The 16,433-nt window shown below is 39.9% G+C and overlaps 3 protein-coding genes across 4 annotated transcripts in view; 1 reads left to right on the top strand and 2 right to left on the bottom strand.

Annotated features, from left to right (window-relative positions):
- Window positions 1–16,433, bottom strand: part of LOC138854763 (uncharacterized) — a 593,204-nt gene that overhangs the window by 101,320 nt on the left and 475,451 nt on the right. The gene's annotated exons all lie outside the window — the stretch shown is intronic.
- LOC128697611 (uncharacterized) overlaps window positions 1–16,433 on the bottom strand; it is a 230,879-nt gene that overhangs the window by 120,496 nt on the left and 93,950 nt on the right. The gene's annotated exons all lie outside the window — the stretch shown is intronic.
- The window catches only part of LOC128697757 ((3R)-3-hydroxyacyl-CoA dehydrogenase-like), a 20,323-nt gene continuing 19,169 nt past the window's right edge, over window positions 15,280–16,433 (top strand). The window contains exon 1 of the mRNA XM_053789653.2: window positions 15,280–15,369. Within this exon, the coding sequence (XP_053645628.2) occupies window positions 15,327–15,369 (43 nt within the window). The 5' untranslated portion in view covers window positions 15,280–15,326. The remainder of the gene's footprint in view (window positions 15,370–16,433) is intronic.

Here is a 16,433-nt window from a genome sequence, read left to right as displayed (position 1 = left end):
ACAACGAGTCTCCTTAAATTAGTACAGAATAACCTGACCTTATTAGTCAAACGTTTTTTATTACTTGTTACTAGTTTAACTTCCATATCAAACCACTTTATTACGGTAAACACAAGGCATGTGATGTTATTGCATTGGGGTCGAGGGAAATCAAAATCTGAAGAACATTGCTATAGAACGTGGACGGTGGCGTCTACCTACACATGCCTGAATGTGGAAGCTTTTGGCAATATTGCATGCAATACTACACAGACCGTTGGTTTACAGGTTCAACTCAAGTTCTCTGAGAGCAGCACAGGCATTCACCTCTAAATACATTATCTTTAGCCTTCTAACGTCGAATGTACTGACACCTTCCTGGTGACAGACTCCCATCTTGGAATGCAGTTCCCGACGACTAAACCCCGTCTGTTTTTTCTGCTTTGTTTTAACTCTTACACTTATATAATACCCAATAGTCCTTAATCTAGACAGAAGTAGACAGTTCTTCCCAACAGTCTCGGAATGGGCTTCCAATTCTTTTGATATCTGTCTTTCCCATGTACTCCCATATACTCCCTTGTGTTGTCGACAAAACTACCTCCACCCTCCGAAGCCTGAAAGGGCAGCATCGCCTTAGCTCTCGCATCATGAGCCTTTTACTCTTTGTGGAGATGTTCCTTTCATGAATTACCTACTTGCTCTGGTAGTGTTCCGGTGGTTCCTTGAGCTAAAAAGTTTCCCCTGACCTCCATTTGGATAAAACCTGATTACCTTCCATTCTCGGTGCTGCTGTATGATCTCTATAGGTCTAGCTATCTCTCGAGACTGCAATTAAAATTAACTGGCAGAATTTGCTTCATCAGTTCAATGGATGCAGTGGAGAACAGGAAAGCTGCCAAGGCATTACGGAAGACAGAACATATGACAGATCTGACTGGTAGAATGGACTGTAACCACTAGTCTGACAGCGTGGTCTAGACTAACCAAGTCTGATTGTAACCGTAGCTTGTACCGAATAAGTCTGACTGGTAGCTTGGCCTGTGCCCACCGTCTGACTGGTAGCTTGGCCTGTGCCCACCAAGTCTGACTGGTAGCTTGGCCTGTGCCCACCGTCTGACTGGTAGCTTGGCCTGTGCCCGCCGTCTGACTGGTAGCCTGGCCTGTGCCCACCGTCTGACTGGTAGCTTGGCCTGTGCCCACCAAGTCTGACTGGTAGCTTGGTCTGTGCCCACCAAGTCTGACTGGTAGCTTGGCCTGTGCCCACCGTCTGACTGGTAGCTTGGCCTGTGCCCGCCGTCTGACTGGTAGCCTGGCCTGTGCCCACCGTCTGACTGGTAGCTTGGCCTGTGCCCACCAAGTCTGACTGGTAGCTTGGCCTGTGCCCACCAAGTCTGACTGGTAGCTTGGCCTGTGCCCACCAAGTCTGACTGGTAGCTTGGCCTGTGCCCACCAAGTCTGACTGGTAGCCTGGCCTGTGCCCACCGTCTGACTAGTAGCTTGGTCTGTGCCCACCAAGTCTGACTGGTAGCTTGGCCTGTGCCCACCAAGTCTGACTGGTAGCGTGGCCTGTGCCCACCAAGTCTGACTAGTAGCTTGGTCTGTGCCCAACAAGTCTGACTGGTAGCTTGGCCTGTGCCCACCAAGTCTGACTAGTAGCTTGGTCTGTGCCCAAGTCTGACTAGTAGCTTGGTCTGTGCCCACGAAGTCTGACTGGTAGCTTGGCCTGTGCCCACCAAGTCTGACTGGTAGCTTGGCCTGTGCCCACCAAGTCTGACTGGTAGCCTGGCCTGTGCCCACCAAGTCTGACTGGTAGCTTGGCCTGTGACCAACAAGTCTGTCTGGTAGCTTGGCCTGTGACCAACAAGTCTGACTGGTAGCTTGGCCTGTGACCAACAAGTCTGACTGGTAGCTTGGCCTGTGACCAACAAGTCTGACTGATAGCTTGGCCTGTGACCAACAAGTCTGACTGGTAGCTTGGCCTGTGCCCACCAAGTCTGACTGATAGCTTGGCCTGTGCCCACCAAGTCTGACTGATAGCTTGGCCTGTGACCAACAAGTCCGACTGATAGCTTGGCCTGTGCCCACCAAGTCTGACTGGTAGCTTGGCCTGTGACCAACAAATTATCAAAACAAAGATTAAATTTTTTTGCAGAATGGAATTCATAAGGAAGTCTCGCTCGCCTAGTTTAGAACTCCTGAGGGTCGATGGACATAGCAAAAAATGGGTTACCTTAGGGAAGGATGTGCGTCAAGTGGGCTGAACTGAAGCCATTTGCTTCTACGTTGTAGAGTATATCAAAACAGAGACCGAAGGACACAGTTGTGTTTGTTTTGCGTCTTTAAAATATAAATTATGTATATGTTATATATATACATATATTCAAGGAAGAAATTCAAATATTTTTTCTCGAAGCCTTTTTATCCATTTCTCCCAGGCATTTGGTCCCACAATTTACACTAAAGGTGGACCCTACCAACATTACTATAAATAAATATATAAATATATATATATACATATATATATATATATATATATATATATATATATATATATATATATATATATATATATATATAATGTCGTGCCGAATAGGTAGAACTGGTCAATTACAAAGAACTCATTTGAAATTAAGCCTTTTCTAAAAAAAAATTCTCTTATACGTTTAAAGATGTGTTTTTTTCATTTATGTTAATGTAAAAATTAATAATTTTGTACCAAAAGAACCTTACAAAACTTACCTAACATTATTATAACAAGCGAAATTCAATTTAGCCTAATCCGACTAAATATATTTTAGATAAAATTACAATAATTTAATAATAAACAATTATATTTTTTTCGTTAGGTTCAGAATGATTTTTGAGAAATCATTGCATACACAAATTTTCGCTTGACTCAAGAAATCGTAATGACACGATTGCAAATAAACCGTACCCCCGGCCGGGATTGAACCCGCGGTCATAGAGTCTCAAAACTCCAGCCCGTCGCGTTAGCCACTAGACCAGCTAGCTGGTCTAGTGGCTAACGCGACGGGCTGGAGTTTTGAGACTCTATGACCGCGGGTTCAATCCCGGCCGGGGGTATGGTTTAATTTTCGCTTGCCTTATTCGGCAAGAAGAGTGCTGCTATATAAGCCAAAATCTCAAGTTTTACCTATTCGCCACGACACATTATATATTTAGGTCAGCGATTATTTATTTTAAAGGCACAAACATGAACGTGGGACTTTTCGTGTAAAACTTAATGTATAACACACATTTAAAAAAAAAAAAAAACCTGTTTGGATACCGACTACGCAAGGGTTAACAGGAAGTAATCATTAACTCAAGGTAAGAATGGTACTTATACACGTACGTATGGTCACTAATGTTCCTTGTAACCAAGAGAATTATTCCCGGTGTGAGCCAGTGTGTAGTGTCTGAGGTAATGACGGTAGAGGACACCTGAGTGAATAGTGCGGAGGTAATGACGGTAGAGGACACCTGAGTGAATAGTGCGGAGGTAATGACGGTAGAGGACACCTGAGTGAATAGTGCGGAGGTAATGACGGTAGAGGACACCTGAGTGAATAGTGCGGAGGTAATGACGGTAGAGGACACCTGAGTGAATAGTGCGGAGGTAATGACGGTAGAGGACACCTGAGTGAATAGTGCGGAGGTAATGACGGTAGAGGACACCTGAGTGAATAGTGCGGAGGTAATGACGGTAGAGGACACCTGAGTGAATAGTGCGGAGGTAATGACGGTAGAGGACACCTGAGTGAATAGTGCGGAGGTAATGACGGTAGAGGACACCTGAGTGAATAGTGCGGAGGTAATGACGGTAGAGGACACCTGAGTGAATAGTGCGGAAAGTTTGTGTTGTGTTTGAATGTTATAATGAATATAAAGAAAAAACTGTAGTCTCTTGTTCTTGAAACAATAATTTGAGATGTTAACTTTTTAGTCTAATGTCTATTCATAATATTTTTACTATGATTTTGCATTGCATTAGTTTTTCTCCTTTCATTTTTGCTATTAGCTTTTTATTTATATGTTCACTTGTGTATTGTATGATGTTTCCTGTCAGTTGATTCGTTAGGTTTAAATTTCTACCAACTGCACGAGAGTTATTAAGCTGCATGTTGTCTAAACAGTAACAATTAAGAGTAATCTCTCAGTCTGTTTAAAGCATTTATTATTATTATTATAATCAAGGGGGAAGCGCTAAACCCGGAGGATTATACAGCGCCTGGGGGGGGGGGGAATGTGGAAGGCATTCAGGCTTAATTCGGGGAACTGGAGCACAGATCCAATTCCCTAAATCTCTACTCCTAGAGATCTGCTTAAAGCAGATCTCTAGGAGTAGAGTTTCATATGATAATAATCTTTAATTATCAACGGTTATGGCTTCATTTTCTTCTTTCGTTAACGGTGGCAACCTTAGGTTATTTGCTGTCTTCATACTTTCATCTTCGTCTTCTGGGCTGCAAATACACAGAGCTCTCAAACACACGACTCAGAATACAGAAAGTTTAATTCTACCATGATGTGAAGAATAGTGCTCGTAGGAGCAGTTACTTGTTGGTTTTCTGAATATTTTCTTAAACATTATTCATAATCTTATGAAATTACTTAATCTGAGTGGGTCATTCAGCATCAGGGACGGTGGAGATGTAAGGTCTCTATCCTCCTTACTCCAATAGCAAGACGGTAACTTTATCCTCACAACTTAAGGTATGCTAGATCGCTTTTACTTCACTTTTTTTTTTTATCTTTCCTTGTGAAATAGAGGTGTTGGGTAGTGACGGGTTGTGTTCTAGTAATCAGGGGTGGATGTCTTGGTGAAGGGATTGGGAGTGTCGTTGGGATGCTGCTGGGCAGAAGGCATGGTGTGCAAGTTATGGGTGGTGAGTGTGGATAGGGCGGCTCTCTTGTTTCTGAAGGAGGGATGGGATGAGGATGCTGGCTGAGAGATCTGGTAGGGGAGGGAGGTGGGACAAAGAATTTTTTGCTCTCCTGTTCAGCTGCTGGAGCCTGGGAGAAGGTAGGTAGGTAGTCTGTGACGCGGGAATGTGGTGACATGGTCTGGGCGAGATTCTGGCCCCTACTGAACCTGCCCAGTTTGGGCCAACAGGCCTGTTGCAGTGGTCCTCCTTTATGGTTTTAAAAAAAAAAAGTTTGTATATAGGTGGGAGAGAGAGAGACCTGAGAACTGAGAGAAGCAGGAGGAGATGAGTGCTAAGAGGCAGATACGAAGAAGGAAGCACAATCACAAAGAGCTATACCCAATGACCCTGAAATACCGAAACGAGTTTAGAATAACCACTGGCCTCAGAAACGTTCTCTGATTACCTACACACCTTGCTGGCACCATCAAGCGCGCAGTGTTCCCTCGGCAAAGACTATATTTTACCATGAAAAACTAATTCTTGCTATTGCTACTAAAATCATAAGTACTCTAAGCTCCTTCAGGAAAGAAATGAGGTTTGATCGGAGAAAGGCGAGTGGGGGTAGCTCCACTTCCTTTAATCAAGAGCTTTTCAACAGTTTGAGGGTACCCCCATCCCTCTCAGAAAGGTAACTCCTGAATTCCCGTTTCTTACTATACATTTGCAAAAAAAAAAAAAAAAAAAAAAAAAAAAAAAAAAAAAAAAAAAAAAAAAAAAAAAAAAAAAAAAAAAAAAAAAAAAAAAAAAAAAAAAAAATATATATATTATATTATATATATATATATATATATATATATATATATATATATATATATATATATATATATATATATATATATATATATTTATTTATTTATTTATTTATTTAATAAATGTATGGAAGAGGGTAAGGTACCTAGGGATTGGCAGAGAGCATGCATAGTTCCTTTGTATAAAGGCAAAGGGGATAAAAGAGAGTGCAAAAATTATAGGGGGATAAGTCTGTTGAGTGTACCTGGTAAAGTGTATGGTAGAGTTATAATTGAAAGAATTAAGAGTAAGACGGAGAATAGCATAGCAGATGAACAAGGAGGCTTTAGGAAAGGTAGGGGGTGTATGGACCAGGTGTTTACAGTGAAACATATAAGTGAACAGTATTTAGATAAGGCTAAAGAGGTCTTTGTGGCATTTATGGATTTGGAAAAGGCGTATGACAGGGTGGATAGGGGGGCAATGTGGCAGATGTTGCAAGTGTATGGTGTAGGAGGTAGGTTACTGAAAGCAGTGAAGAGTTTTTACGAGGATAGTGAGGCTCAAGTTAGAGTATGTAGGAAAGAGGGAAATTTTTTCCCAGTAAAAGTAGGCCTTAGACAAGGATGTGTGATGTCACCGTGGTTGTTTAATATATTTATAGATGGGGTTGTAAGAGAAGTAAATGCGAGGGTCTTGGCAAGAGGCGTGGAGTTAAAAGATAAAGAATCACACACAAAGTGGGAGTTGTCACAGCTGCTCTTTGCTGATGACACTGTGCTCTTGGGAGATTCTGAAGAGAAGCTGCAGAGATTAGTGGATGAATTTGGTAGGGTGTGCAAAAGAAGAAAATTAAAGGTGAATACAGGAAAGAGTAAGGTTATGAGGATAACAAAAAGATTAGGTGATGAAAGATTGAATATCAGATTGGAGGGAGAGAGTATGGAGGAGGTGAACGTATTCAGATATTTGGGAGTGGACGTGTCAGCGGATGGGTCTATGAAAGATGAGGTGAATCATAGAATTGATGAGGGAAAAAGAGTGAGTGGTGCACTTAGGAGTCTGTGGAGACAAAGAACTTTGTCCTTGGAGGCAAAGAGGGGAATGTATGAGAGTATAGTTTTACCAACGCTCTTATATGGGTGTGAAGCATGGGTGATGAATGTTGCAGCGAGGAGAAGGCTGGAGGCAGTGGAGATGTCATGTCTGAGGGCAATGTGTGGTGTGAATATAATGCAGAGAATTCGTAGTTTGGAAGTTAGGAGGAGGTGCGGGATTACCAAAACTGTTGTCCAGAGGGCTGAGGAAGGGTTGTTGAGGTGGTTCGGACATGTAGAGAGAATGGAGCGAAACAGAATGACTTCAAGAGTGTATCAGTCTGTAGTGGAAGGAAGGCGGGGTAGGGGTCGGCCTAGGAAGGGTTGGAGGGAGGGGGTAAAGGAGGTTTTGTGTGCGAGGGGCTTGGACTTCCAGCAGGCATGCGTGAGCGTGTTTGATAGGAGTGAATGGAGACAAATGGTTTTTAATACTTGACGTGCTGTTGGAGTGTGAGCAAAGTAACATTTATGAAGGGATTCAGGGAAACCGGCAGGCCGGACTTGAGTCCTGGAGATGGGAAGTACAGTGCCTGCACTCTGAAGGAGGGGTGTTAATGTTGCAGTTTAAAAACTGTAGTGTAAAGCACCCTTCTGGCAAGACAGTGATGGAGTGAATGATGGTGAAAGTTTTTCTTTTTCGGGCCACCCTGCCTTGGTGGGAATCGGCCAGTGTGATAATAAATATATATATATATATATATATATATATATATATATATATATATATATATATATATATATATATATATATATATATATATATATATATATATATATATATATATATATATATATATATATATATATATATATATATATATATATATATATATATATGTCGAACTTCGATATAATAACTTTTTAAGTATAAAGGTGATTTGTTTATTACTAAGGATGAAGAATTAAACATGTGCAACATATGGGGTATTTTTATTAGTAGACGTTCCGCCATCCAGTGGCTTTATCAATACAAATTTAAGGACATAATGGGAAAACTGTAGAACTGTATACAAAGACGAGGTGATCGGTCCCTCAACCTTGGAGCTTGTGAAGACCACCGAAGTCTTGAAGAATCTGAAGTTCAACAATCTTCACATTATGACCTTGAGTTTGTATTTGTACTGATGAAGTCACTGGATGGCGAAGCGTCTACATATAAAGATACCCAAATGTTGCACGTGTCTAATTCTTGTCGGTATTAAATACCATTCTGTTGCACGTGTCGGTATTGTATACCATTCATCCACACAATTAAGATTTCAAACTCTTTAGCACATAGAAATGTGCTAAAGATTCACAACCCCAAGTAGCTTGTTCTGCACTACTAAGCTTGAGTGTCAACTTTCACCAGCAAATAAGACTCTTAAATGGCATAAAAAACAAGGGCATAGGTTGCTTTTTATACAAACAACTTGATTAGTAGATATTATTTTCTGATGGTGTGAAATCAAAATTAATTTTTTTTATTCTCTAATTACATATTTAATTTTACTTAATTTAAACTGAAGTTGTTGGCTATTTCTGTTACGAAATTAAACTGAAAATTCTAATATTTTTTTTTTTTTTGAAAATTAACTACATAAGAAATTTTTCATATTTGAAAAAAAAAATACCTATGATAATGAATGTAAAACATCAAAAAATTGCGTCAAACTTAAAAATTTGATCAAAAGACCAAATTTTTAGCAATAATCACACAACGTATAGTGCTGGAAACAAGAGAAAAAAAAATCCTTTACCGACCACGTTTCGCCCACACCGTGTTGGAATTTTTCCCTCATTTATCTCCATCCTGTGATAATATTTTCACTCGAGATTTGGGGCAACGATGTGAAAACCAGAATTTGCTTTGTCACTGACGTTGATACTCACCACTTTAGATTTTTTTGTTTTAGCATGCAAACTGCTAGAAAAAGAAAGCAAGTTGATTGGCAAGGTAATTCATGGTAATATAAAGGTCGCAAGACACTGATGTACGAAAAAAAATGCCTTACGTTTTTTGTTCGTTCTCTCTCTCCTATCTTTCTCTCTTTCTCTCTCTCTCTCTCTCTCTCTCTCTCTCTCTCGCTGTTGTGCTGTTGTACTAGACTCCTTCAAGAGAGGGGGGGTGGAGGAGAGGGGTTCCTTGATGCTGGTGAAGACCTCTTGAATTCAAGAAAATGACTCTGTCCTCCCTTTCCGCGGATCAAACCAGATTATCATTCCACAGGTGCTATTTGATCCTTATGAGATTAACACCTCCACATTAATACTAATAAAAATATTAATAATAAAGTCGAAAACACGTACAGCAACACTGAGGTGAACGTAATTTTTTCAAGACTGTTCCAGCAGTAAATAGTAGGATTACGTAGGAAAAAAAGAGGGAGGGTTAAGACTTGTTCCTGGTACAAGGAACTGGATCTACCCTATCCACCACAGTGTAGTTAGGACACCTCACCCATCACAGTGTAGCTAGGACACCTCACCCACCAGTGTAGCTAGGACACCTCACCCACCACAGTGCAGCTAGGACACCTCATCCAACACAGTGTAGCTAGAACACCTCACCCACCACAGCGTAGCTAGGACACATCACCCACCACAGTGTAGCTAGGACACCTCACCCACCACAGCGTAGCTAGCACACCTCACCCACCACAGCATAGCTAGCGTACTTCACCCACAATAGCTTAGCTACACCTCACCCACCACAGCGCAGCTAGCACACCTCACCCACCACAGTGTAGCTAGGACACCTCACCCATCACAGTGTAGCTAGGACACCTCACCCACCACAGTGTAGCTAGGACACTTCACCCACCACAGCGTAGCTAGCACACCTCACCCACCACAGCATAGCTAGCGTACTTCACCCACCATAGCTTAGCTACACCTCACCCACCACAGCGAAGCTAGCACACCTCACTCACCACAGCGTAGCTAGCGTACTTCACCCACCATAGCTTAGCTACAACACCTCACCCACCACAGCGTAGCTAGCACACCTCACCCACCACAGCGTTGCTAGCACACCTCACCCACCACAGCGTAGCTACCTCACCCACCACAGCTTAGCTACCACACCTCACCCATCACAGTAACAAGGGGACACAGTTGGAAGTTGAAGACACAGATGAATCACAGGGATGTTAGGAAGTATTTCTTCAGCCACAGAGTAGTCAGTAAGTGGAATAGTTTGGGAAGCGATGTAGTGGAGGCAGGATCCATACATAGCTTTAAGCAGAGGTATGATAAAGCTCACGGCTCAGGGAGAGTGACCTAGTAGCGATCAGTGCAGAGGCGGGGCCAGGAGCTCGGACTCGACCCCCGCAACCTCAACTAGGTGAGTACATCGTAGCTACCACCTCTCATCCACCACAGCTTAGCTACCAACGACTATTTCACTACCCATTACACTGCATTCAAAACACATTCCACACCTCACTCACCACCCACCAATCCCCACCTACGACCCCTCACACCACCCACCAATCCCCACCTACGACCCCTCACACCACCCATACCCAACCATCCCCCTCCCACACCCACCCCACTCAATTACACCATTCACATATTGTCATTCCTGGACAGGAAGATCCCAAGGGAGGATAACACCTGGGGAACAAAAACAGTCTTCTCTCTTTACCTTCTGGTAGTGCACTTTACAACATTTCGAACCCCCCATATAAGCAGCACTTTAAATTTCGGGGAAATGATGACCTTCGTGGAGAGAAGAACATGGGGAAACATGATTACGACGTATAAAATCTTAAAAAATATGATAGGTAGCTAGAAGAGTGAATTAAGAAGATCACAATCAAATAGAGACAAACTGAAGTCACTAATGAACCATACGGATACAAGGAAGTATTTCACTAGTCTCAGAGTGGATGAAAAGTGGAAATGTCAATAGTGGAAGTAAACTCAATACGCAGCTTTAAGAGTAGATACGATAAGACCAAAAAGGCCAGAAATCAGTGATGCCCATCGAAGTCAAGAAAGCTAATCTGAGTCTCGAACCTAGTAAACGCAACAAGGGAAATACATGCACATATGCACACAACGAGGGGATTACACACACACACACACACACACACACACACACACACACACACACACACACACACACACACACACACACACACACACACACACACGAACACACACTTTAAGCAGAGGTATGATAAAGCTCACGGTTCAGGGAGAGTGACCCAGTAGCGACCAGTGAAGAGGCGGGGCCAGGAGCTATGACTCCACCCCTGCAACCACAACTAGACGAGTACAACTAGGTGTGTACACACACACACACACACACACACACACACACACACACACACACACACACACACACACACACACACACACACACACACAAAGGAATTACACACAAACACACCTTTGCACTCATATTTCATTACTTTGTTCATATTTTTCATCAAATGATTATGAAATCCTTATTACTGAAATTATCCTCATTTGTATCAGTGGTAGTAATTGTAACAGTAATGATGTAATAGTAATATTAACAGTAATAATGTAGTAATAGTAACAGTAATAATGTAATAAGAGTAATATGGTGGTTGTAGAAGTAATCGTAGTGATGGTAGTAACAGTTATGTAGTAGTAGTAATGGGGGACAGCAGTGGCAGCGCAAAATATTGTTCACAACAGTATAATGTCGTGGCCACACAAACAAAGCCAAATCTCGTCAGCACAATAAGCCACAGGGTGAACCAGTGTAGAGTCAGGAACTCTCACACTCTTGGCCAGCAGATAATATGACCAGTTACTAGGTTAGGTACATATAAGTCTTGTTCTCTAAGCTATACCGTCATCCTTCATGATTCAGCGATCCTCAGAGACCTTGTGAACATTTTGCAAGAGTTTATAGCGTTTCAGTGTGATTTGTAATATGTATTTTTGTGTGGATGGCTAGTTTATTAGGTTGAAAGGCTAGTGGCGGCTTGGATGCAATTAAGGCAACGTTTCACCTGCACATGAACCACTAAAATAGCATTAATTCTAAGAATAGGGTTCACAGTACATACATAGCTCCATTGCGAGAGCACTAGGCTCACACACCGAGGTCCGTGGTTCGGTAAGGGTAGAAAAGTTAGGGTGTGTCCCTGCTGTCCCTGTTCACCTGTCAGTAAATAGGTATCTGGGTGTTAGCCGACTGGTGTGGGTCACACCTGGGGATAAAATTAACTTAATTTGCCCGAAATGCTCTGCGTAACAAAAGGATTTCTATACAGCATTGTCATTGATGACATCCAGGTCTGTATACGATGCACATGCAATTATTATTACTATTATATATACCTCTCGGTGCATATAAGCAGTGCATATTATACGTTCTAATGATGCAAAACAAAAAATAGAAGAGTGTACTTTATCAGTTTCGAATTAGTTACTTTATTTATACCGTATCTTCTTACGTGGGTTGTAGCAGTGTATCTCTGGATTACACATTCGGTAACACACGAATAAGTTCGTGGAGAGTTCATAGCTTTAATAATCCCTGCAGGAAGGGTAACTATTAATTCCGGTCGAACATGGTCATTCATTTTAATTAGAGTTGTCAAATAACTATAAGCGTTAGAATTAAGAGTTTTCGAATATTTTAACTGATGCTTTGATAGACAAACTCGGGTAACTAAATGCTGTCTTTTATTTTTTTCCCCAAAATTAACTTCACAACCCAATCTAAGCACCTGAAATGTAAGTAAATATTTGCTTTACCCACATCGGCAGTTAAGGTGATTTAAAAGAAGAAAAACATTCATCATCCTTCATTCAACAGCTGTTTTGCCAGAACAGCACAAACTTCACAATTCAAATGACCTAACCATATATAGATTCTTGGCCTGGATGGCAGCGAGTTTTTTTCTCAACCAAGTCAACCTCATTATACTTTTTTTTTTGCAATACCCCAGTGAGAATCAGCACATTACTGATACTTATATATTGCATTATTGATACGTTAACCTAACTACATTAAGCAAACCTTATAAACGTTAGGATTAAGTTGCTTTAAGATTGAGTAAGTTCAGCACTATCGTGAAATTTAATTTCGTTGCAAATTAAACGCTGACCGTGGTAGACCAATTCGTGTATATTTATCACAGCTTTCATAAAACTATCGACAATCTGGGTGACACGCAATATTTTCTTTATGTTTTTAGACAAAGAACGCAAAGCGTCATGGGGGAAATGTCGAGTCATATTTTCAATTACTCCTTTGACCTGCCATTTATTGCCATTTACGACAAATAAGGAGGCTAATTGAGATATAAGGTAACTGATAAAAAAAGGCAACTAGCAATAAAAGGTCATTTATGAACCTGGTAATTGATAACAAAGGCAACTAGCAATAAAAGGTCATTTATGAACCTGGTAATTGATAAAAAAGGCAACTGGCAAAGATAATTTTTAAGCTATTTAACTGAATAATTTTTAAACTAGCAATTGAATAAGATAATTGAGAAATAAAGTAATTGAAAACTAATGTAACTGAAGAGTAAGGTAATTGAAAAGAAAGGTAATTGAAAACAAAGGTAATTGAAAAGTAATTGAGAAAAGTATTTTCTAAGCAAGGTAACCGATTAGCAATGTAATTTTATAAACAATATAATTGATAAATTAGGTATTGATAAAAAAATTATAAACAAATCAGCTGAAAAATAAAGTAATTGAAAAACAAGGTAATTTATAAGATGATTAATAAAAAAAGCTATCATTTCTTTTACCTTTTCTTCAATTTTGATGTACTTTTCTATTTAACCAAAATTATTTGTAATATCCTGATTTCAAGGAGACTCATACGTGAAGATTCCCTTCGTATCAGTCCTAATTGCTCCCCAGTCGTCAGGTGTTATGCGGATAACGAAGTCACTATACAATACTACTATTAATAATACTACTATTAATAATACTAATACTGATATTAATATTAATAGTAATAATACTTATGCTAATAAAATAACTGTTGTTTTTAATAATGTTATAAAGATACAAGACATACGTTAGTGATACAGGAAATCAATTTCCTCTTTTTCTTCGGTTTTATTTATGACATATTCCTTAGCTCTAGTCTTTAATGGATTTATATTAAATTTCCGTGAAATGGAAGCGATTTGACTTTAGCTTCTACCTAAATCTGAAGCAAAATAATCTGGACATTCGTAGTTAGAAATTTTGAATACATGATTTAGTTTTAGTTTTTTTTTTTTTTTACAAGGATTTTGCATTTTTTCAGGTTTCGGTTAGAGTACCACGTTGAAATGGGGTAGTTTATATGGCAATATGCAACTGCCTGTCATAGGGTCTTGCGTGTTTGAGCTGGTAGGCAATGTGCCTTAGTAACTTTAACGTCATATACGCATTTTTTTAGTTACATGTTGACTATTAGTTCACTTGACATGCACGAATCATGGCATATTCCACGACACTTCATCTTGGTGTTGAGATGGATCCCTCATCACGCTATACCTTCCAATTATTTATCCACTTAAATTTGCTTTTCAGGTAAACAGTATTGCCACAGTTTTATTCAAAATCAGCGACAATTTATAAATTAACCACTGACACCACGACCACAATTCCAGTGAGAGTATTTTAGCTATATTCCCTGACTACCTGACACCCAGTGAGCACTGTCATCTGTATGCAACAAGATCTTGCATTAATGAGCATGAAATTCATATAGCACAAGAAGAGCAGTGAGCACCAAGATACATCCTTGTGGAACTCCATACAGTATCGGCAATATTATTTTCACTAATATTTTCTTGGGTAAATGACGCTGTGACTAACGTCAGTCAAAACTGAAACGTACAACACCTAACTTTCGAAAAGAAATTGACTAGGAAATGGTGCACTTTACGTGGTTATGAGAAATGACTTCGCTTTCAACCCAAGACCCGACTTGTTAGATAATAATCTGGAGAATCTATGGGATGAAATGTTTCTGGCTAGGATGAATCTCACATTTCTGTATTAGGAAGCGTTTGTTGACCTACATATTATTAGTTATTAGAAACCTTTAGTAGAGCATTGCCCAGAAGTCGGCCCAATTGTGAGATATTAATACAGGTGATTAACCTTTTAAAAACACCACCATTGTATGTCCCTTATGAGCTTAGCGCTTGTTATCGAATTTACTAATATAAATAAGACAGTTAAAAAAAATAAATGAAAGCTATATAAAAGTCTAAAGGACTAGACAGCTAAATAATTACAGACAACTAATTAATGAGCCAATTTGTATCGCACAGCTTTCAGCCACCACACTTGATCACATAGTATGTAACCTCTATGAAAAAAAATTAATAATTACTACAGGAGCTGAACATCCTATAATTAAATCATGTAAAAATAATTAGAAAACGTAGTGAACAACATACATATAGTATATAAGCACATTTGCATTAATGTGATCCCTGTTTAATTTATTAATTTATCGTGTTTCATGGTTATGATGATTTGCATTTTATCTCTAGTTATACTGGAAATCTTTCTGATAACGAAAGATAAAAGCTTTATTTAAAGAGAGGCAGATTACAACCTGACACGACAGAAGCATCTTCTAGGCCAATCTGTCAGAATGTCATCATCGCTTTTCGGTGGTAAAGTGGTGCTGGTGACAGGTAAGATGTCAGTAATACAGTCGTAAGTACAAACGTACGAATGTATATACCAATGCACGTACGTTGGAACATACGTATACGCGTACGTACGTACGTACGTACGTGTGTGTGTGTGTGTGTGTGTGTGTGTGTGTGTGTGTGTGTGTGTGTGTGTGTGTGTGTGTGTGTAGTTATGGAGGGCTGCCTCTGAAGAGCATAATATCGAGAGTATTGAAGAAAACACAGGTTGCTGAACAAGCATATGTTACAACAATGCGTTGTTGTGTTAGAAAGATTTATCAAGTCGTAAGTACATAAAGCTGCATCTACACAGAGCGAAACATGTCCCAGTAAAACCTTGTTCTGCAGCCTATCTCTTTAATGTGGGAGGCTGCGAGTAGCTGATGCTCTTCTTATAGTCTGCTATAATTTGCGTTGGTGATTTGGATCGGCCTTTAACGAGGATTTCATAGGGAATTTTAGAGGATTATAATCATGAAGTTTATATTTATTAAGTAATGTAGAAAATTATCAGGATTCATCGAAATTTCAGCTTCATATCAGAAAGGAAACAGCCCATAATTTCTGCAGTTATAAGCTGTCTACTTGAGGGTTCATTAGTTATGATAATATTCTGGTATTCAGTCATCAAGAACATTAAAACATTTGATTTACTTAGAAGTAATGTTATGGATAACCAGTGACTTGTGCGGATGTCAGAGGAGAATCACTCAGATTAGTTATAATAATAATAATAATAATAATAATAATAATAATAATAATAATAATATCTTTATTTACTACAAGTACATGTACAAGGTATACAGGCCTAGCTGACAGCAATAGCAAACTACTATATAGAAATCAGCTTGTTATTCAGAACACTTCGGGCAAATCAGGTCAGTTTTGTCCCAGGATGCGACCCACACCAGCCGACTAACACCCAGATAACCATTTTACTGATGGGTGAACATAGACAACCGGTGTAAGGAAACACGTCTAATGTTTCCACCCTTTTGCCTGGTATCGAACCCGGACCCTCGCTGTGTAAAGCGAGAGCTTATGCCACAGTCTGTCGCTTGTTC

This window comes from Cherax quadricarinatus, chromosome 68 (assembly GCF_038502225.1).
Source record: "Cherax quadricarinatus isolate ZL_2023a chromosome 68, ASM3850222v1, whole genome shotgun sequence".
NCBI lineage: Eukaryota > Metazoa > Arthropoda > Malacostraca > Decapoda > Parastacidae > Cherax > Cherax quadricarinatus.
The sequence above is the reverse complement of the archived record's forward strand: the minus strand, read 5'-3'. Positions and strand labels throughout refer to the sequence as shown.